We start from the raw sequence: 22739 nt of genomic DNA, 5'->3' as shown, positions 1-22739 counted from the left end.
ACGCGCGAGTGTTTTATAAACGATACCGAATACACTTGGATCTTTATTTAGTTAAGAGAGGGTCTACCGACTACCCCCCCCCCCCCCCCCCCACATATAGAGCTCTCTACAACTTTCCCGCCATCAGTGAACTGGAACAGTTGAGCGTGTCGTGTTAAAAGCATGGACACTATTGGTAATTACTCAAATAAATTCTTAGCATAAAAACTTACTTGTTAACGATCAATGGAGAGCTGATGATAATATAAAACATTGTGAGAAACGGCTCCTTCTGAAGTAATGTAGTTTTTGAGAAAGAGGTAAATTCTCACTCAAATACTAAATAAAACTTCAGCTGAAGCCTTTTATGCATCACAAAGTAATGAAACAAGGTTGTTTTTTCTTTAAAGACACTGGACACTGTTGGTAATTGTCAAAGACCAGTCTTCTCATTTGGTCTATCTCAACATATGCATAAAATAACCCGTGCAAATTTGAGCTCAATATTGGTCGTCAAAGTTGCGAGATAATGAAAGAAAAACACCCTTGTCACACGAAGTTGTGTGCTTGCAGATGCTTGATTTCGAGACCTCAAATTCTAAATCTGAGGTCACGAAATCAAATTCGTGGAAAAAATCGAAATCAAATTCAAATACTTTAGTGGAAAATTACTTCTTTCTCAAAGCTAGGTTACTTCAGAGAGAGCCGTTTCTCAGAATATTATATTGTATCAACCTCTCCCCATTACTCGTTATCAAGTAAGGTTGTATGCTAATAATTATTTTGAGTAATTACAAATAGTGTCCACTGCCTTTAATCATTTTCTTGCAAATTTGATGAACAATTGAGCCCAAATTTTTAAATGTTGGGATACACCAAGTGGGAGTTCTGGTCTTTGACAATTACGAAACGTGTCCAGTACCTTTAAACTCTCACACAGTTTTGTCTAAACGAGAATAAAACAGAAACGGTTATTTTTCTGACACTTCCGAAGAGGTCCTAACCCCGAGCAGTGGGACGACGCTCGACTCGCCCGTCGTAAAGCGCTTATCAACGGGGAGGGTCTCTGTCGTCAGCTAGGTGGCTAGAGGGTGTGAAAGAGTTGTTACTGTTTCCTAAAGTGGGAGATTTAGATTCGAGTGCAGCAGGTGATGCTGTTATGGTGGCCGGTTGATAGATTGGCTGGAGTCTATTTTACACGCATTAACGCCGGCAAACCGATTTGTGGCTTGCTCGTTGTTTTGTGATTTAGTGGCTTTGACTTCTATGGTGGTCAGTTTTTACCAATGGTTGACGATATTTATGAATAGCCAATTAGTCCAACAATAAATTTCAATATTACATTTCTATTTTCTGACACTCGCATTGCACTCATAGGCCTACAGAAACACCAAAGAACCTGTCTCTCAGCTTATCACCTAGGATAAATTTCATAGAGCTGCTTAGCACAAAACTTTGCTTAGCAAAACAAATTCTTCCTTGTTAAAAACAGGATTACCAACCAAATTTCCACGTGATTTTCAAGATAAGCAAATAACAGCTGAATACCAGTAAAAAGCAATATGCAACAAATGGAAATTTGGTTGGTAATCCTGTTTTTATCAAGGAAGACATTTTATGCTAAGCAAATTTTTGTGCTAAGCAGCTCTATGAAATTGGGCCCTGGTCACCAAAACATGGAAGGAGGAAAAGGGGAAGACAGAAGCTCAGCTACAGGGGTGTAGTTGCCAGGGACATCGGGTGCTTCCAATTGATCTGCCTAACTTAATGAGGGGCCATGATTCCGACGACGATTGACCAGAGAGAGAGACGTTTCCACGATTATGAAAATGATAAAATTGAATTCATATAAGAAACCAAGTTTTTAGATCAGAAGATGGCGACACCTGCCCAATCAGAAGACAGAAAGAATTTTGGGGAAATCCTTTGGAAACAAACCTCATTGGTATATCCCACAAGCTTCCAAATGGTAAAAAATAGTTGTCTACAATTAAACAACTCCTTTTAACTAAAATGTCCAGTCTATTTTTCAGATTCCTCTTCCAAACTCTTACATTATTTGACAAATAATTCATACCAAAATGGCACTTTTACATTACTTTAACATAATACAAAACGGCTTTCTGCATTCAAAGTGTAACTGTCATCATCCGTAACATGGGTCTACATAAACAACTCATTTATTAAAATGCCAGTCCGTTTTTAGATTCTTCTTTTCGTCCTACAACATCTGACAAAATATTTCTTACCACACTGCACTTTTTACACCACTTTAACAAAATACAAACGGCTTTCGGGTGTTCCTGTTAATTTCACAGACACTTAACACAAGTTCAAGCTATAAAGCATGCAGCGCATACCACCAGCCTGGTTAGTGTCACTCTAAAGAATACTGAGGACATTTTGGAAATCTACCCGGCGTCAGATGTCTTAAGATATTATCGCTATGATATGCAAGCTCTTCGTGGTATTGTAAACAATATTTGGGGTCACTGGCTGCGGAGACTTGCAACATGAATTGAGCCCAAAAAGTACACTAAATAAACATTAAGTTAGGATAGAAAAAAGTTGTTATTGAGATATTTTGGCGTTGTTAGGGATTATCTGATAATCCTTCTTCAGCACTGTTTACAGAAAAGGAACAAAGAGAAAACAAGGAAGAGGGTGTTAACACTTAAAGACAATGGACACTATTGGTAAAAATCAAGTCTTCTCACTTGGTGGATCTCAACACATGCATAAAATAGCTTATGAAAGAAAAAAACAGCCTTGACACTCGAAGTTGTGTGCTTTCAGATGTTTGATTTCGAGACCTCAAATTCTAAACGTGAGGTCTCGAAATCAAATCCGTGGAAAATTACTTCTTTCTCGATAACTACGTCACTTCAGAGGGAGCCGTTTTTCACAATGTTTTATATACTATCAACCTCTCCCCATTACTCGTTACCAAGTGAGGTTTTATGCTAATAACTACTTTGAGTAATTACCAATAGTTTAAAGACTGTCTCAGTTTAACATTTAATATTAAGTTATTTTTCAAGAAAGAAGTAATAATATATGACTACAGGCCTGAAGACTTTTTGTTAAGCATCTGAACGCACACAAATTTGTGCAACAATGGTGTTTTTTCTTTCATTATTCTCTTGCAACTTCGACGACCAATATTGAGCCCAAATTGTGAGAGTTATTTTATGTACTGTTGAGATGCACAACCAAGTGAGAATACTGGTCTTTGACAATAACCAAAGGTGTCCAGTGCCTTCTTACTCTATGCTTAGATGCGTCCTCGGATCCTCCCCCTTCTCCCCAAACCTCCTCCCCTCCCTACCACCCCGTCTCCAACTTTAACCTCACACATTGTCCTTGCCAGGTCAAGGGGCAGCGAGTTCAACATCCTGCAGTTATCGAAATTGTCTTCACATTTTTGAAAGTAATCTGTAAATCTCTGCGTCTGTCATTTTAATCCAGATTTCAAGTGAACAACATCAAAAACTCAAGCACCTCCCCAGTCCTAGGAATTCTTCAGCAGCCTCTTAAATACCCATGACAAGAAGCTGATAAAATACCGTGAAATAGTCCTTCATCCTTGGTCAAGTCTGAAGTGTAAACAGTCAAGCATTAGCTGCGATCGAGTGCTTGAAGGAGTGAGAGCGTGCAATCACGGCTGAGCTACCCGGGGAGATTGGAAGGATCTTACGGGGGCCTCATCTCATCTGTGTTCCATCATCTCTCGTTATCAACACCATGAGCCCCTGAACCTGACGTCAATAACATTTAAGTCATTGGACACCTTTGGTAATTGTCGAAGACCAGTATTCTCACTTGGTGTATCCCAACATGCATAAAATAACAAATCTGTGAAAAATTTGGCTTAATTTGTCATCGAAGTTGCAAGAAATTAACTAAAGAAGAAACATCCATGTTGCACAAAAGGTGCTTTCAGATGCTTGAGAAAGGCTTCAGGCCTGATGAAGTCTTTCTCAGATTCAAATATTCGCGAGCGAGAAATAATAATTACCCCTTCGCAAAAACTACGTTACTTCAGAGGGAGCCTTTTGTTTTATACTATCGACAGCTCTCCATTGCTCGTTACTAAATAAGTTTTTATACTAATAATGCTTTGAATATATCTTACCAAACGCGTCCAGTGCCTTTACGACTGATGATAATAAAAACCCGGAAAGTTGAAATACACAAACATTATCACTAGATAGCTGTCTGTTAATCACTCTGAAGTTATTGTAATGGATGGGTCCAAGTTTCAACAGCAATGTCGAGTGACTGATAAGTATTTAAGAAATCATTTAAAGTTTAATTTGTAAACATTTCATGTCATTGATGAGTGTTAGTGAATGTGTGGCAGGAATTTCTGTCCCCCCCCCCCATATGGCAAACTGTGTACGGAAGAAGGAAGAGAAGGAGCTCGAACGACCCACAAAACCACAGAGTAACAAAAGAATACCCCGACAATGGCCCTGTCTGACATGTGGAAAAAGATGGGAGACCTCCAGCTGGACGGCCGATTAACGAGCAGGATTAGATCTCTTTGTACAGAATGTGTGGTACCGCCAGACTGCGCCGTTGCCTTCGTGTAAAGTTGAATCATTGGATACAAGATACACGTTTTCATAAAACGTTTGTGGTGTTTCACAGAAACATCATGGCATATTTTTTACATTTTTTGTGACTTTGCGGTCACTAGCGGTGGTTCAACATTTGGGTGTTAGCACACGAGGTTGGTTGGTATTCAAGCTAATCGAACGCACCCAATATCCGGCAGATGGAATTCCCTGGGACACCAGCTCCTGGTAGTTCAAGAACACAAGACTCAAAATAAGAGCTGTTAGATCCTTATGATAATTTATTCTCGTGATTTTGTTTGTTACAAACAATAAAAGAAGTAGTCAGAAGTCACCACTAAAATATAATAGCTTTAATATTTAAAATTTGAGGAAAACATGTCTAGGACTATTTCAATAGCCAATGGAACAATCGATAACAATAATAATATCATTGCATAGGTGAATATTTATAGTGCAAATATTATATCATATAAAATTATATTTCACCACACATTTATAATATTATATATTATAAAATTATGAAAATTATTATATATGTGATTAAAACTCACTGTCGAATTTACCCAGTAATCGTGGCTGTATTAACACTGCCAGCACAAGGTGAGATAGCTTTGGCAATCACTTGATTTAAATTGTTATCAAAAATAAATAAATAATTGCATTTCATTTTGTAAAAATTTCAGTTAAGGCTAACAAACATAGTTTGGACCTGAACATTTAACCACATTTGTTAATCAATTGAATAAAAAGCACCTTCTTGAAGAAGAATTCGTTTTAAAAACCACAAATAATTAGCATTTTAAAGTCAGAATGTTATCTAGGTTTATATATTTATCATGATTAAATAAAACAATATTATCTGGAAAATAATTATATATGGAAGACATAAACCAAACCACCTGATAACTTTATTCAAAAGAATAAATCAAATTTCCATACAAAAAAATATTCTACAAACTTGTGTATCTGCAATCAATTACCAATAACCAATAACCAATAAAATCAATATGTTTAGGGACCTAGGCTGGAACAGTAAGAAAGTGCGCCGAAGTAACGATGGGGTAAAAACCTGGGGCCTTCCCAAGGCTGTATTCCACGGACGGGGATAAGACATAAAGTGTTAAAAGAGCTTTTTGGCAGTAAGGTTAATATAAGAAGTAAGGAAATAGGGTCACTGCAATCTATCCATGTAGAGGTTGCTTAGTAACTATCTTTGGTGGGTATAAATTGGCTTTGGCCGAGAACATCTGACCAGCGATATCGATCTCGTACTTAGCTTTGGTTATGAAGTCATGAGTGACCACTGAAGACTGACCGGTCCGAGGGTCAGTGTTATGAAGCCACCCTAGACACAGCATGGAGCCCAAGGAAGCACTGAAGGCACTTGATGTAGTTGTTCCGGCCAGTTGACCGTTACGATAGATTGGCTCTCCACCCCAACACCATAGGTCAGTGTCTACGTTATGATCTTCCAGTATTAAGGCAGCCATACGTTGATGCATACCTTCTTGCTGTTGCTTGATTAGAGCTGACTGACCTATGAACTCTATCTCCTGTCAAAGGTCAAAGTTCAAAGCTTTCACTCTTTGGTAGATTTTAAAGGAACACATTGCATTGGATCGGTCGAGATGGTCTTTGAAAAGCGTTTGTAACCGTTTGTTATAAAATGTATATGGTTAGAAAGATGATGTAAAAATAGAATACAATGATCCCCACAAATTTGCCTCGAAATTGCGTGATTTCCTTTTACTTTGCGAACTAACACACGGTCGGCCAAAATTTGACTCCCATAAATGGCCGACCGTGTTAGTTGCAAGCTAAAAGGAAAACCACGCAATTTCAAGTGATACTTGTGTGGATCATTATATTCTACTTTTAAAATATCTTTCTAATCATATGCATTTGATAACAAACGGTTACAAACGCTTTTCAAAGACCAACTCGACCAATCCAAGGCAATGTGTTCCTTTAAGTTACTTTCTAGTTTAAAAAAAAAAAAAATAAAAAAATAAAAGTAAAAAAAAAAAGAAAGATATTAACTTAAATTCCAAAAGAGGTTTGCAGTAACACCATGTGAATATTTATATTTTGAGTAGTATTGGTTCTGAAAAGAACTGGTGGTTGACAACTCCTGAAGAGAGACATTCACAAGGCTTTAACCGAAAACCTCTCTTGGTTATACTTCCACCATGCAAAGTTTCAAATCCTACTTTAAATTGAGGAGATAATGGAATAGGGGAAAACTTGTTTTAGTATAAACAAAACATGTTTCTAAGACATAACGCATGAAAATAAGACTGACCTTATCAAAGTTGACCCTCATCTCTCGTCCGATTTCAAACGGTGTGTTGTGGCTGTTAAAATCAATTCCCCAATATGCGTAGCACTTCTCAGTTCGTAGCCAGCGCAAGGCATTGAAACCAGCTGGACGTATACCGTAATCAGCACCAGTCTTCATTAACAGATCGTATAAATGAACTGCAAACTGGATTGGAAAAATACAAGGTGGAGAAAGTCGGTGATTTGAAGTAAAGAAATAACTAATAGTTTTGTATAAGATCATCAACTTAGACCCACTTCAAAAGTAATCAAAAATTTTGTATCCATTTTTTTTATTATGAGAAATTTCGCCAAACTAACAAGGCTGGACAGCCACTTCAAGGTGAGGGAATAACTAATTTGGGCAATCAACTCTGATCAACTGTCACCAGGTTACCCCCTTCACAGTCCATACGAATGCAGGCTCCTGAGGTGTCATCCACTAGGAGCTTGGCTGGTAGATCAGACTGCACTACCTTCCTAACTTTGGTCAAGTGCCTTGCTCAAGGGCCAGGTGTCATGACTGGGTTTTGAACCCATACTCTGCTGCTGACAACACCAGGGCCCAATTTCATAAAGCCTGTAAGCACAAAAGTTTGCTTAGCATGAAATTTCTTCCTTAATAAAAAACAGGATTACCAACCAAATTTCCTTGTGATTTTCAGGATAAGCAAACAACAGCTGAATACCAGTAACAAGCAATATGCAACAAATGAAAATTTGGTTGGTAATCTTGTTTTTTTCAGGGATGAAAGTTCATGCTAAGCAAATTTTTGTGCTTACAGGCTTTATGAAATTGGGCCCAGAGCTTGGGTTCGGAGACCTAAACCGCTCAGCCACGACACCCCACAATGTTATAAAAGATCTGATCCAGAATGATATTGAAATAACATAATTACCTCATTTGGTATGTACAGTACCATACCATCTTCTCCTGCATGGGTGATGGTCGTAACTCGAACATTGGTAGCATAACCTATGTTCATCTCCTGAATAAAAAAAATAATATAAAAATTGTGGAAAAAATTTCATAATAGTGCAAGTAAGTGATTGTCAAGAAAAGTGAAAAAGTGAACATTTTAATATTCATCATTTCATTACTCTGGAGATTCTCGCGTAAAATAGCGTGATAAGCTCCTGCGTCATGCCTATGTTTAAACACTTTTTACTGTGGATATATCATCTGTTTAAACACCCCAACCAATCAGAACGGGTAAACTGTCCCGGGTATTTATAAATAGTTCTTAAAAAGCCTATTTTACAAGAACCGTGTCAATGCCCTTTGCACTCAACAACATTCCTGTAATCTTTCTCCACTCTGGAGAGTATACAGCCCTGAGCTTGTGTACCCATTTTTACCCCCTGGGTGAAGAGAAGCAATTATAGTGAATTGTCTTGCTCAAGGACACAAGTGTTATGACCGGGATTCCAACCCACACTCCTATGACTTAACCACCAGAACTTGAATTTAAAGCTTAAAACCTTTCATCCATGAAACCCTATTTACATTTGATTACTTTTTATGTTCATTCTGATCAGCTAATCCTGGCTTTAACATCTAATACATTAATTCTGATCAGCCAATCTTGGACTTAACATCTAATATGTTAATTCTGATCAGCCAATCCTGGACTTAACATCTAATATGTTAATTCTGATCAGCCAATCCTAGCCTTAACATCTAATACGTTAATTCTGATCAGCCAATCCTGGCCTTTTACTTCTAATATGTTAATTCTGATCAGCTAATCCTGGCCTTAACATCTAATATGTTCATTCTGGTCAGCCAATCCTGGCCTTAACATTTAATATGTTAATTCTGATCAGCCAATCCTAGCCTTAACATCTAATATGTTAATTCTGATCAGCCAATCCTGGCCTTAACATCTAATATGTTAATTCTGATCAGCCAATCCTGGCCTTTTACTTCTAATATGTTAATTCTGATCAGCCAATCCTGGCCTTTTACTTCTAATATGTTAATTCTGATCAGCTAATCCTGGCCTTAACATCTAATATGTTAATTCTGGTCAGCCAATCCTGGCCTTAACATTTAATATGTTAATTCTGATCAGCCAATCCTAGCCTTAACATCTAATATGTTAATTCTGATCAGCCAATCCTGGCCTTAACATCTAATATGTTAATTCTGATCAGCCAATCCTGGCCTTTTACTTCTAATATGTTAATTCTGATCAGCTAATCCTGGCCTTAACATCTAGTATGTTAATTCTGGTCAGCCAATCCATTCACTCCGTTGGTCACTCACCTTGTATGAGAAGGGTTTGAAACTAGCCGTACTGAGTGGTGTACTGGTCAGTTTCTGCAAGACATTCCTGGCTTTAGGACCCAGGACGTTCAGACCAACGTATTGATCGCTAATGTCATGCATAGCCACTGAGCCATCCGTGGGGAGATGACTCGCAATCCAGTTGATACTTTTGACTCTTGACTTAGTTGGACAGATAAGAAAATACCTGCAAGGAATTAAAAAGAAAGTAACAGGCATAAACTAATAATAATAAAAAAAATTAAAACATTTATAGATCACTTCGCAGTGCTACAACCAGACTATTCTGATTGACAAAACAGATGGGTTTTAAGTAAATCATTGATTTAGTATCCAGTGAAGGAGCCTTTGGTTGTGGGTGGCCAACTTGTCCAAACACAACAGCTCACAAATTTTGTTTGGTCGAGAGGAGATTAAGTGGCCATGATTAAACGAGTGATATAAACCAGTCAGTGTTTAAACATAGCCCGAGGCAAAAGAGGCTTTCAGATAATTACCCTCACTCACAGATTTCGTTTCCCACTATTTGGCTTGTACAAACTTGCGGAAAAGTATTTTTATACATGGCAAAAGCCCAAGCATTGACCATTTAAGATATATTCAATTCAATTTCAGTTCACACCAACATTTAGTTCATACTACTCTTTAAAAAAGAAAAATTAAATACAAAATATTAAAATAAGCAAAATAATAACTTGAACAGATGATATCTATATAAATACTAATATAGACCAACCTGTCCTGTTCACAGCGTGCAACACTACAGTCGTTCTCATATCCACCAAACTCGTTGAGCATTCCGGAGTGAACCACGCTTCCTATTGGGATGTCCATGTTATTAGGACACAGTCTTTGCAGTAAAGATGTTGTCCCACTGCCCTGTCATCAAAGAGGAGAACACAAGATAGAAATTACCCCAAATTACTTCCTTTCCACTGGCACAACTCGTCAAAGTAATTAACTCTGTAACTAATTTTCCCTATTTTATATTTTAATATTTAATGAGTAGGGTAGATGGCCTTAGCTTTCGATCCAAACCGGACCTTCTTCACAGGCATAAAACAAGTACAAACATATACGTATCCATTTATAGAAGAAAAAAATAGGGGAAAGGGATTAAGGGAAGGATCCAGAAAAAAAGCGGGAAAACAATATTTTAATATTTAATTTATTTTATTTCTCGAGTAGATAACTTTTGTATAACCTTGATAGCCCATGTCCAACTAGTAATCACTGTTTGTATATCTCTTAAGATTTAAAATAAAACAAATATTACAGTAAAAAAATTGCAAATTATTAGTAAGGTAAAAACATTCAAAGATACAGCAAGGGGCAATTCAAATACAGAGGAAGGATAAAAGAAACAGCTGTAGCCCGATGGATCGCTTTAAAGAAAACAAAGAGGCTCTCCTCTCTAGCTGGGCCTAAAGAGAACAATTATATATTGAAATATAAATAATAAATAGGGTAGATGGCCTTAGCTTTCGATCCAAACCAGACCTTCTTCAGAGGCATAAAACAAGTATAAACAAATACATATCCATTTATAGAATAAAAGAAGAGCAAAGGATTAAGGTAAGGTATCCAGAAAAAGCGGGAAAATATAGCCAATACTACTCAAAAGAGCTTTTCACTTGGTGTTACCGCAAAGTCCAGATATGACACTTACCTGCAACTCCAATTTTGTAAACGGTGTCATATCCATGAGACAGACGGACTCCCTACATGCCCAATACTCGGCCTTCACCATATCAAACCAGCCGGGCTTACTGAACGTTCCTTGTTGTATTTCCTCAGTGAATTCATCTGAAAAATAAAGCACCACTGCATTGATTCATGAGTCTTACACTACACCCCATTGGCTCACAGTGAATAAGTGATGACCCTATTGGCCCACAGTGAGTTTTAATCACCCTATTGGCTCACAGTGAATGTGTGGTGATCAGACAGTAGTGAATATTCATGAGTCTTACACTACCCCCATATTGGCTCACAGTGAATAAGTGATGACCCTATTGGCTTGAAGTGAATATGTGATGATCAGACAATGTTGAATAATGAGTCTTACAGATTGATAACATCTCAATTTACTCTAAATATTGCATTAAAAACTTCAGAACATGAATACAAAGAAATAATAACCTTACCTGTATCCCCTTCTTCCATATACCATAAAGGTCGTTCCATGCCCATAGTCTCCCCGAATACCGCCCCCGCTTGGGCTAGCCGGGCGTAGAGCGGTCCGCATCGTAGCTTTCTACCCGTTCTGTATTGAGTCTCTGGATAGCCGATCTTACTGTGTTTTCCTGATTCACAACAACATCATTAAGACATAGATTAGACAAATCAGAAACTAGTACCTGAACATCAATACAAAAGGTCCACCTGAACATCAAACTGCTTTCTAAGACAATGGGCCCTGGTCATTAGTGCCCTGGTCATTAGTGCCCTGGTCGTTAGTGCCCTGGTCATTAGTGCCATGGTCGTTAGTGCCCTGGTCATTAGTGCCCTGGTCATTAGTGCCCTGGTCATTAGTGCCCTGGTCATTAGACCAATAACATTCCTTTTTAATCTTTCTCTTAGCCCTGAACTGCAGTATCGTGCTAGTGGCTTTTCCATTTCACAGTATCAACCTGTACCCTCGCAGGTACTCATTTATACCACTGGGTAAAAAGAAGCAATGATAGTAAAGCATCTTGCTCAAGAACACAAGTGCCACCACTGGGACCCGAACCCACACTCCGATGACTAATAACCACCAGAACTTGAAATCCATGTTCTTAACTACTCGGCCATGACACCCTTTGATAATTTCATAGAAGCTTCTTACCTTCTATTTCAGCCGCTAACAAATTATAGAATTCAAACTGCCCCTAGCTACCGGGCAATCTTGGTGGTCTAGTTGGTAAGACACTGCTCTAGAATTGCAAGGTTTGTGGGTTTGAATCCCACCCCAGTAATACGCATGTTATTTTTTTCACAGAGTTTTGAAGAGTACCGAGTATCACTGCTAACACACATCGGTGTATATGGTAACTTAGTATATGGGTAAAACTGAAATTAATATTTTTTGTTGTCGATGCAAGTTTCTATCTATCAAAATTTCAAAGAATCTTCTAACCTTCTATTTCAGTGGCTCTATCTCGTAGATATTCTTTGTTATTCTGCTGTGGTAAGAAACGCTGAGGATTCATTGCCCAGTATCCAATCGATGATCTGCCTTTAATGATGATCTCCGCTAAAAGCTCTCCAACTCCACCAGACAGTGTCATACCGAGAGAGTTGAAACCGGCCATCAAGTAATAGTTCTTTATCTACAGTGAAAATGAGGTATAGATTAGGTATTTATCAGATATATGGCGTGTCGTGGGCCTGGTGTTCCAGTTCAGCAGACCCAAGCTCTGCGATCACCATTCTCCGCTTACTGTGCAAACGCCGAATTCTGCACTAGCTGAGTAAGCAAAAAGTGCCTAGATACCTTGAGTACGCATGACACAAGCAAAAAGGGTCCTCTAACCTGCGAAATACGTTTTAAGCACGGAATTCCGGAAGCGCAGATTCTTTGCATACAGTAAGCAGAGTCTGTAATTGGGCCCTGGGGGTTACCATTCTAAAGCTTGCTTCATACTGCTACAGTGACACTGTCTTTAGTGTAAGGATTACATTTTCTAAAATGTGACCAAACAATGTCAAACTCCTTCCCTCATCTCCTCTCTCTCTATAGCCCTTTTCACACTCCTCTATTTACCCTGGGGAATAATGGCCGGCCTTTTCACACTATGTTCGCTTTACCCCAGTCTGCCCCAGTCTGCCCCAGCAAATGGGCATAACCCTTGGGATAGCCAACCTGCTCTGGAGTAGGGGTAAGCACAAAGCCCTGGGGGTATTCTTGGAATGGGCAACTAAAACCCCATGGAATAAGAACCTAAGCGGGGACAGTGCACCAGGGTAACCATAAGGGTAAAACAAGTCCAAGGGGCCACCCCCGGGATGTATTCCCCGGGGATAGGGGCACAGTGTGAACAGGGCTTTTCATCTACATCATTCATACCTCAGGTGCTTCACCAAAGAGACAGACGTGATCCGGAGTGAATGATTCTGGGCCGGTAAATAACTGTCTGACCTCCATCTTGGAAGCAGCGGGGACTCGATGAAGCAAGGCTTCAAGATGAGGCTCTGAAATCACATAATATGCAAATGTAAAAAAAAAGAGAACGCTATCTCTGTGAAAAAACCTTTGATGACTTCTCAACAAGTCTATAACTCTGCGCAAGAAGAGTGAAGTTTGCAGGGCACTGCTATCGTCACCCTGAGCTTTACGCCAGCAAGCTTGTCCTCTCGGAGTCTAAGCAAAGTCAAGCTCAAGGAGGTCGAGGTCATCTGACCTATGTTGATCTGCTCAGAAGGGATACTGGGTTTGTGACTGCTGGAGAACTATCTACATGCATGAGGGACAGGGAGATCTGGGAACAACTCAGCCGCAACATCATTGACAGAAAACACCAAGTGGTGTCGCGCTCCAAATCGAAGAAGATTGGCTTCATCACTTTAAAGGCAGTGGACACTATTGGTTTTTACTCAAAATAATCGTTAGCATAAAAAACTTACTTGGTAACGAGCAATGGAGAGCTGTTGATTATATAAAACATTGTGAGAAACGCTCCCTCTGAAGTAACATAGTTTTTGAGAAGGAAGAAATTTTCCACAAATTTGATTTTGAGACCTCAAGAATTAGATTTTGAGGCCTAGAAGTGAAGCATCTGAAAGCACACAACTACGTGTGACAAGGGTGTTTTTTTTTCCTTCCATTATTTTCTCACAGCTTCGACAACCAATTAAGCTCAAATTTTCACCGGTTTGTTATTTTATGCATATGTTGAGATACACCAAGTGAGAAGACTAGAGTCAAAGAACTTGAAATTCAGGTTGTTTACGTCTATAATCAAAAAATAACTCAGCAGACAAAAATGAAGACTCACGGAAATGATCCCAATCCTCAGGTAGAGACAGAAACTCTGACTTCTCTGGAATGCCGTCATAAAATATCGGCTTAGCTTCACTGGCAAAGCAACCACACATCAAACCACCGCTCCATTCTCGCAGGTAATTTAAGCTGTCATAATCACGGACATCTGCAAAGATTAATCACCTACAATTAGTTTAGTAGTAACAAGCAATGGTGAGCTGATCGGTAAATGAAATTTATACATTATCAATCCATCTCAAAGGTAGGGTCAAGTTTTTGTCAATGAAAAGGTGATTTTTAAGCAAAATATTAATAAAAATACAAGTAGGATTTGTAACTTTGCGTGGTGGGAGTATAACTAAGTGAGGTTTGTTGTAGCACCATAAGGTTCGAGTAATGTTGGTTCTGAAAAGAATCAAGTACAAATAGGTTTTCATTTTAGACTCTTCTTGAAAATCAACACTCCTCAAAAGAGATAGTGCTACCACAAACCTCACCTAAGTACAACTAATTGTTGTGGTAAGCTATATAAGGAATTTTGAGAGGGAAAAAATATATATTGAAACAGATATACATACATGGCGTCTTGAAGTTAACTCCATCTAAAGGTTTCATTATCAGGTACATGTGTGCTGTGGTGTGCATGGGAACGTTGACTACCGGTGAACTCATCAAACCAACGTCTCTACCCCACTGTAAGAAGTAAACGAAGGGAACCAGTGAAAATATGTGCAAACAATGTCAAATTAACAAGACAAAAGCTCACAAAAAAAATAATTACATTGTAAGCGGTTAAGAGCACCGGACTCAAGCTCTGGTGTTTCTGATCAGCAGAGTGTGGGTTCGAGTCCCAGTCGTGCGTGAAACTTTTGTCCTTAAGCAAGACACTCAACCATGATGCTTCGTCCTTTGGATGGACGTAAAGTAGTTGGTCCTGTGTTTTGTGTAACGCACATAAAAGAACCCAGTGCACATTATCGAAAAGACTAAGGGGTTCGCCTCGGTGTTTTGATCGGCAGTATATTGCGCCACAGCAACTTGTTAACTATAAATCATTTCATGGTGCTTTAAAGGAATATGCCTCATACTTCAAAACGTAGCTCCACATACCTCAAAAAAAAATACCAAGGAAAAATACTTAGTGCTTTGATACTCCACTTAGGGGTGTGATAAAGCGCTATAAATAAGAACCAAGGATTATTCTTAACAAATTTGAGACGTGACTAACGGTTCACAGAAACATGATATAAAATTGAAGAAAAACAAGTTTTTCAAACCTGTCCAGCTGCGTTGACGAAGTATTTGCACTTGATGTCCCCAAGAGAGGTCTGAACCACAGACACTTTCCGCTTCTCCGATAATATTCTATTGATTTTCACACCTTCAATCACTTTCACACCTGTAAACAACAAAGAGAGAATATTCATTGCAATCTTCTAGTTTTTAAGAAACTGCGTAGGTAAAGTTTCATAAAACAAGTGTGGGTTTGAGTCCCAGTCCTGACACTATGGTCCTTTCGGAGACACTTAACCAAGATACTTATTGCTCCGTCCTTCGGATGGGACATAAAGTCGTCGGTCCCATGTTGTGTGTAATGCCTGTAAAAGAACCCAGTGCACCTTTCGGTGTCCGTGGCTGGATTGGCAGCATATTGCGCCACAGCACCCTTATAAACTATTACATTGTGCTATGTAAAAGGAGTAGGTCTTAAAATTCAGACACAGTCCCACATACCTTGCAGGGTATACTGTATGTTGAAGAGCCTTGAGCGTCACTGAGCAAGTTATATGCCCGATATATAAGAAGCCACTATTATAATAACAATAATAGTAATAATAATAACCGTATTTATAACGCGCCTTTTGCCAAAGGATACAAAGCGCCAGGTATTATTACTGCAAGGAGTGGGGTGAATTTTTGAGATATAAGACCTAATCCTTAAGCACCATGTAATGGTTTACAAGGTGCTGTGGCGCAATATGCTGCCAATCCAGCCAGGAACACCGGGGCGAACCCCTTCTCTTTTCGATAAGTACACTGGGTTCTTTTACACGCGTTTACACAACACATGGGACCAACGGCTTTACGTCCCATCCGAAGGACGAAGCAATGGTTATGTGTCTCGCTTAAGGACACAAGTGTCACGGCTGGGGATTCGAACCCACCCTCTGCTGATCAGAAACACCAGAGTTTGAATTCGGTGCTCTTAACCGCTCGGCCACGAAACTCCCACTATCATTATTGATTTGCTATATGAGGCTGATGTATATACATGTACCTCTATTCTTGGCACCTCTGGCAAGAGACATAGCCGTATTGGTTGGATCCGTCACTCCATCTTGAGGAAGATAAATGCCTCCTTCAAGATCGTCTGTTCTTAACCATGGTACCAAGGAGTTAATCTCAGACGGAGCTAGCAGAGTGTGCTCTAAATTTCTCGCCCTAGCAGAAGATTAAACCAGATATTGGTTAACGAAACCTAGTCGAAGGCAACTATCAATCAAATTATCATCAAATCGTAATGAAATCTTCACCTTAATGATGAAATTGTCATGAAATTGTCATGAAATCATCAATAGATCATCATCATATTGTAATAAAATTGTCAATAATCATAATGACGAAATCCTCATGAAATCACAAAACCGTGCTGAAGTCATCATGAAATCATCATGAAATAATCATGAAATCATCGTAAAATCATCACGAAATCACAATGACATAACAAAATCATCATGAAATCATCATGAGTCATCTTGAAATCATCACAAAATCATAATAAAATCATTGTCAAAATCTTTATCAAATCATTGGTAATGCATACTTTGTTTCTTACTTCGCCAGTGCTGCATTCCTTTTGATTTCTATCATGCGATCCTTGGTTTGTGCTACGATCACCGACCCAGTTTTGGTATATCCTGAAATAAACAAGGCACAATGAGAACAAAATCCCCGAGACTGCTATCCATAGGGGTCAGCCTAAAAGCAAGGTTTACTGGAAAATAAGAAGAATTTTAAAACAATTTTGTTTAGATAAAAATAATTTAAAAAAAATAATAATATTGAAATCTTATATAGCGCATGTATCTACCAAACAAGGTACTCAAGGCGCTGAGTATTTACAAACGTTCAGAAAGATAAGATATTGCAGTGATGAATTCTGAGACCCAATTATTTTAAACCTTTTACAAGGTGCTATGGTGCATACAACCAGCCAACGCCAGGATTATCGGGGCGAACCCCTTCTCTTTTCAATAAGTGCACTGGGTTCTTTTACATGCGCTACACACTACATGGGACCAACGGCTTTACATCCCATCCGAAGGATGAAGGAATGGTTAAGTGCTTTGCTTAAAGACACAGTGTCATGGCTGGGGATTCGAACCCACACTTTGCTGATCAGAAACACCAGAGTTTGAATTTGGTGCTCGGCCACGACACTTCCATGCAAGTCGCCAGACACCCAAGACTACGGGCTTTAAGGTGTGGGCTACAATTTATTTTTTCCAGGGCCCGTTGCCTCCTACTCCTGGGGCTGAAACAGGGTAACCCCTTTACAGTTCAAACGGATGCAGGCTTGGGTATCATCAGCCGAAGCCTGGTTGGTGGTAGGGCAAAAAGCACTACCTCCCAAACTTTTACGAATCAATCATGGTAAAGTGTCTCGCTTAAAGACACAAGTGTCACGACTGCGACTCAAACCCACACTCTGCTGATCAAACACTAAGGCTTGAATCCGGTGCTCTTAACCGCTAGGCCATAACACGCCACGCCACGAAATAAACTAAGCGTATACTAAGCGTGCCACGCCAGCATTATAACATTCCCGATTTTCATCCAAGATTGACTTACCAGTACTAAGCCCAGTTTCTTCCTCTAGTCTGGCATAAAGGTTTGCGGTCCTGAGGGATAGTGCAGCATGTAATGAGTCTTTCCTGAAGAGACCGATCAGCCCTGCCGCATGCCACGTTGTACCACAAGTTAAGCTGTATACAAAACAAATCAATGAATCTTAAAAACTATTGGTAACTATCCAAAATAAGTGTTAGCATAAAAACTTGCTTTGATAACGAGCAATGGAGAGCTGTTGATAGTATAAAACATCGTGAGAAACGGCTCCCTCTGAAGTAAGGAAGTAGTAATTTCTCACTAAAATATTAAACAAGACTTTGCAGCCCTTTTTTTAGGCATCTGAAAGCACACAAATAATGTGCAGCAAGGGTGTTTTTTCTTTCATTATTATCTTGCAACTTCGATGACCAATTGAGTCCAAATGTTCACAGGTTTGTTGTTTTATGATTGCCATGCAGGCAGAGAATGGCGATTGTAAGCGCAGAATTTGGCAGTAAGCAGAGCCATAAAATTGGGCCCTGCTCTAGCAAAAAGGTCATGGGTTCGATTCCCACCTAAGTAATATATGCCAGTGGATTTTTTCAACAGAACTCAGGAACGTACTGAGCATACAGTGCTTTATACACATCGGTGTAAGGGCAGGACCTGGGCCCAATTGCATGGCTCTGCTTACCGCCTAATTCTGCGCTTATGATCACGATTCCCCGCTTACAAGCAAGCGCCAAATTTCTTCGCTAGCCTTGTAAGCGTAGAATGCAATGCGGAGTACGCACGCGCAGAAGCCAAAATTTGCCACTAACCTGTGAAATACACTTGCCGTAAGCACAGAATTCCCTGCTTCTGAAAGTGCTGATTCTGTGCTTACGGTAAGCAGAGCCATGAAGTTGGGCCCCGACCTTCGCTCTCGAAAGGGCACAGCAATTTCCCTCCTGTGAGGGGGCACCTCTATGAGGAAAATGTCAGCTTGTATTGGATCCTTGCGCAGGACACCACGGCAAAAGCAAAGGGCACCTTGGCAATTGCTGTTGGTGCTGTGGGTTATTTTGAGGACTGTATACAAAATTAAAAAAAATTCACACCAACCTTCCTTGCTCCAGAAGTACCACATCAGTCAATCCTTGCTTAGCAAGATTGTAAGCTGCTGACAGCCCAGCTATACCTCCACCACATATCACTACCTCAGCCTCTTTGGGGAGCTGGCCTTGTTGAGCATCTAGTGTGGACTCAGAGCTATGGTGACGATGCAGTACTGATGGTACAGTGCTCGTCGGGTATTTGTAGGCATGTTGAATACAACGAGTAATACGAGTTGAGTATGTGCGCAGCATGGTTGGTATTTGGACATCAGTGATGGGTCATGGTCGTCATACTGAGAAGAAGTTCAACAATGAGAGTATTATATGCAACAAAAAACGATCAATACAAATTCTCATTCTATCCAACAACAGTTAAGATATGGAACCATCTTAGTTTTTTTATATCTACCCTCAACAGCGGCCTACGTAATGTGCCTTCCACCTCAACATTCCAACAGGTCGCCCTGCTGCTGACTAAATAGAGTCCTACGACCTCTGGCTGACTCCAGATGCTGTAAACCTAGCCCCCCAAATAAAAAGTGCCAAATAAGCTGGAGTGTGACACTATTTAGATGATTTTTGGGGCTCCCAATAAAAAAACTTTAAAAAGGTTCGTTTCGCTATTCTTTCCATGAATGATAGCGGAACGAACCTCATACTCTAGGAGTAGGTCTACTGTAAACCCAAGTCTGGCTTTCAAGAAATACAGCATAAATTTGCTGTTTCTTTTTCTTTTATTTCTATTCACACCGTTGACCAATGACATCACCAACGCACCATCCCAGTAACAACGTAACCCTCCTCCTCCAGCTCCGCCGTCGAGAGGAGGCCTACGTTACCGCAACTACATCCCAGTTTAGTTTCCTAGATGAGCTGCAGAGTGTAACCATTAATTATAGTCCATAATATGCATATAATATATAAGGATTGTTCAATTTCAAGAGAAAAACTATTTTGTAGAGTACTCACTCAATATTAATAAATGATTTATTCAGCAGGTCAGTCAGCTCAGCTGCTGCAACAGAGGAGTCCAACCTGGGCTATAACTGGGGCGCTGTATTCCTTTTAACGGTCATATACTAGTTGCGATAACGTAACCCTCCTCCCGGCGGCCATCGGTAGGAGGGATACGTTATCGCAACTACGGTCAGACTATAGCACGACCGAATTTGTCAAAATTTCGAAAAAAAGAGTACATCGCTCGCCCCAGTTACTGGGTCTTTACTATACCTACCTGGGCTAAGTAAGAATTTTAATTAATTAAGAGGCGCTCCAACCCCCAAAGTCAAGTTCAGGGAAAAGTTTCCGTATGGCGCCACCACTTTTTCATTCGATATGAAATAATTTAGTATCTAATTTACCTCAATGAGATATCCTTTTTTGTAAAAATGAGTGAAAAAGTGGTGGCGCCATACGGAAAGTTATCCAAATTCAGTTTTGTAATCCACCCATTTCTTTAACCAAGTTCCATTGCAAGTCTCGGGAGTCTTTATAATAGACATGGAGTTATAACGGTGTATGCATGCCACTGTCAAACTGTGGTTAATATAAATAATACATACTTTTCTGTTTTCAATTCAATTCAACAAGGACAAGTGAATTTTTTTTTGTCAGAACTTACTCAATTCATGGAGGAGGTAGAATTGTTCCTTGCCGCCCTTGGTTGGATAAAAATAAAATAGCTAAACTTCCATTGCGACTAGGGCTACATCACCATGGAGGAAGAACACGCACAAGTCCAATCTGATAACCGTTGTTGTAGGTTATCTTGTTTATTGATATATTTTAGACAATTTGTGTCTACTAAAAAGATAAAGGGCGGTAGAGTATGACATAATGTAGCGGCGATGGTAGTGTGCACAACGTGTGTTTTTTGTACACAAAACGTGCGGCGCCCCCTACGATCTTTGGTCAAGATAAACCACAAACTCGTTTCCTAGTCCTTACACCTCTATTATATCAAATGGCCTCGTTGCTCTCGCACCGGCTATTTCCACAGCAGCAGTGCGTTGCACATAGGGTCTTTTTCTTCAAAACTTCTCAAACCAAACTCATCACGATCGTTTGGATTTTTTCTTGGTAATTTTAACAATACAAAAATGCTTTAGATAATAGGAAATATTTGCCCAGTCAACAAAGTGCTTGGTCCCTTGTGCAAACACTAGCCTTGTTGAACTTCAAGTGACCCTAAAAACTTCGGCGAGTGAGTAAAGCCATGTATCTAAAAGCACAAGATGCAATATTCAGTGAGTATGGGGTGATATGAGTCTCAGAGTCGAACTGACATGGACAAACAATTCAGTAGATTAAGAACTTTGAATCGTAATTAAACTGCTACCAGGTGCTGCTTTCCGGCTGGGATTTTGCTGAGTGGTTCTGACGGAGGAGGGAGGGCACGCGGCGCCTGGAAAGTATTTTTTTCTTCGGTCCGAAATATTTTGACACTTAAAACAAAACAAAAAGCTTGTCCCAATGATAATTATTACTTTATTTATTGATGGTCTGCAGTTCTTTGAAAACCCCAGGATGACAATATAACTAAACTTTTGTTTGTGATTTAATAATGTTGCTAAGATCTAAGTTCCTCCATGGTGTGAGTTACCTTAGACCAATCGAAATACAGATATGGAAATCTTACGTCACGTCACTGAACATTTTTTTATCCAATGAAATCATTGGGTATCAATGAAATCACGTGGCCCTTTACGAATTCACGGCTTCGGCTTTGGATTCGGCTACAGGCTCCGTTCTCGCGTCTAAATCCCTGAGCGCGTATACGCAAAGCTAGTGCACTATTGTCAAAACCACCGCGGCGCCAAGCTAGCCTAAGCCGAATCCAAAGCCGAAGCCGTCGACAGGGGCTAGTCTAGCGCTACACACAAATAATTGACGTCATGATTGAAACAAACGTTTCAACTGCGTTATTATAACAACGCAGTAAAACCATAGAAAGGAAATTTCTGTTTTGGGGGCAGATAAAAAACGAAACATAACACTTGACAGATTGTGTAGCTTCGGCGACACACATACTAAAATTGGAACGATACAGAGAAGATTAGAATGTGCCCCTGCGTCAAGGATGACATTGCAAAATCGGAAGCGCTTCATCAATTTTTTTTACAACTATTTCATATCATATTTTCTACTTCATTTTCTGTTTAATAATATCAATAATTGTGGCTGCTTATCACTCAGTGATGCTCAAGGCACATCGATTTTTCCTGCAAGATCTTACTATTTTATGAGTTGATCTTTTGGTAATGGTTTACAAGGTGTTCAAAACCAGGAACACCGGTGTCAGATGCAATTATGTCTGCCATGCAATACCGTCCGCTCCAGACACTTTTGCACATGCATTCGTGTCCGGGGCTATGCAAAAACCGTCCGGCGGACATTACTGTACACTTGTTAATTGTGCACGCGTAAGCGAGCGTGCATGCAATGAACCTATATGCAGCATGAACATTCACGTATTTTATGATTGCAGCGAATACCCAACGGCCGAACATTTCCCATGTCATTCATGACATGCACTTGGCGAACGTGTTCCGGCGTCGACCAAGGACGTTTAATTTACTGCAAGTTTAATTTATATGCACGTTGGCGGACACAACTGCATATGTAAATGTGCAATAATGTCCTCCGGATAGTATTGCATAGAGGACAAAATTGCA

At 39.7% G+C, this 22739-nt stretch overlaps 1 protein-coding gene and 1 non-coding gene across 2 annotated transcripts; one reads left to right on the top strand and one right to left on the bottom strand.

Moving 5' to 3' along the window:
- Nucleotides 1–4895: 4895 nt before the first annotated feature.
- On the bottom strand, nt 4896–20906 carry LOC139934738 (pyruvate dehydrogenase phosphatase regulatory subunit, mitochondrial-like). The gene is made up of 17 exons (XM_071929126.1): nt 20687–20906; nt 19073–19358; nt 17990–18123; nt 16974–17055; nt 16416–16579; nt 15415–15536; nt 14716–14830; nt 14151–14303; nt 13223–13347; nt 12293–12485; nt 11319–11477; nt 10841–10977; nt 9908–10050; nt 9151–9358; nt 7781–7870; nt 6865–7047; nt 4896–6115 (listed from the first exon to the last, which is right to left on the bottom strand). The coding sequence occupies exons 2-17, from the start codon at nt 19315–19317 to the stop codon at nt 5744–5746; spliced, it is 2625 nt and encodes an 874-aa protein (XP_071785227.1). The 5' UTR covers nt 19318–19358; nt 20687–20906; the 3' UTR covers nt 4896–5743.
- Nucleotides 20907–22071: 1165 nt separating this feature from the next.
- LOC139935488 (U6 spliceosomal RNA) lies at nt 22072–22179 on the top strand. The gene has a single exon (XR_011785825.1). It is a non-coding gene; the product is annotated as a U6 spliceosomal RNA (small nuclear RNA).
- Nucleotides 22180–22739: the final 560 nt, after the last annotated feature.

This window comes from Asterias amurensis, chromosome 3, assembly GCF_032118995.1.
Source record: "Asterias amurensis chromosome 3, ASM3211899v1".
NCBI lineage: Eukaryota > Metazoa > Echinodermata > Asteroidea > Forcipulatida > Asteriidae > Asterias > Asterias amurensis.
Note: the sequence above shows the minus strand (reverse complement) of the source record. Positions and strands in the feature narration are given on the sequence as shown.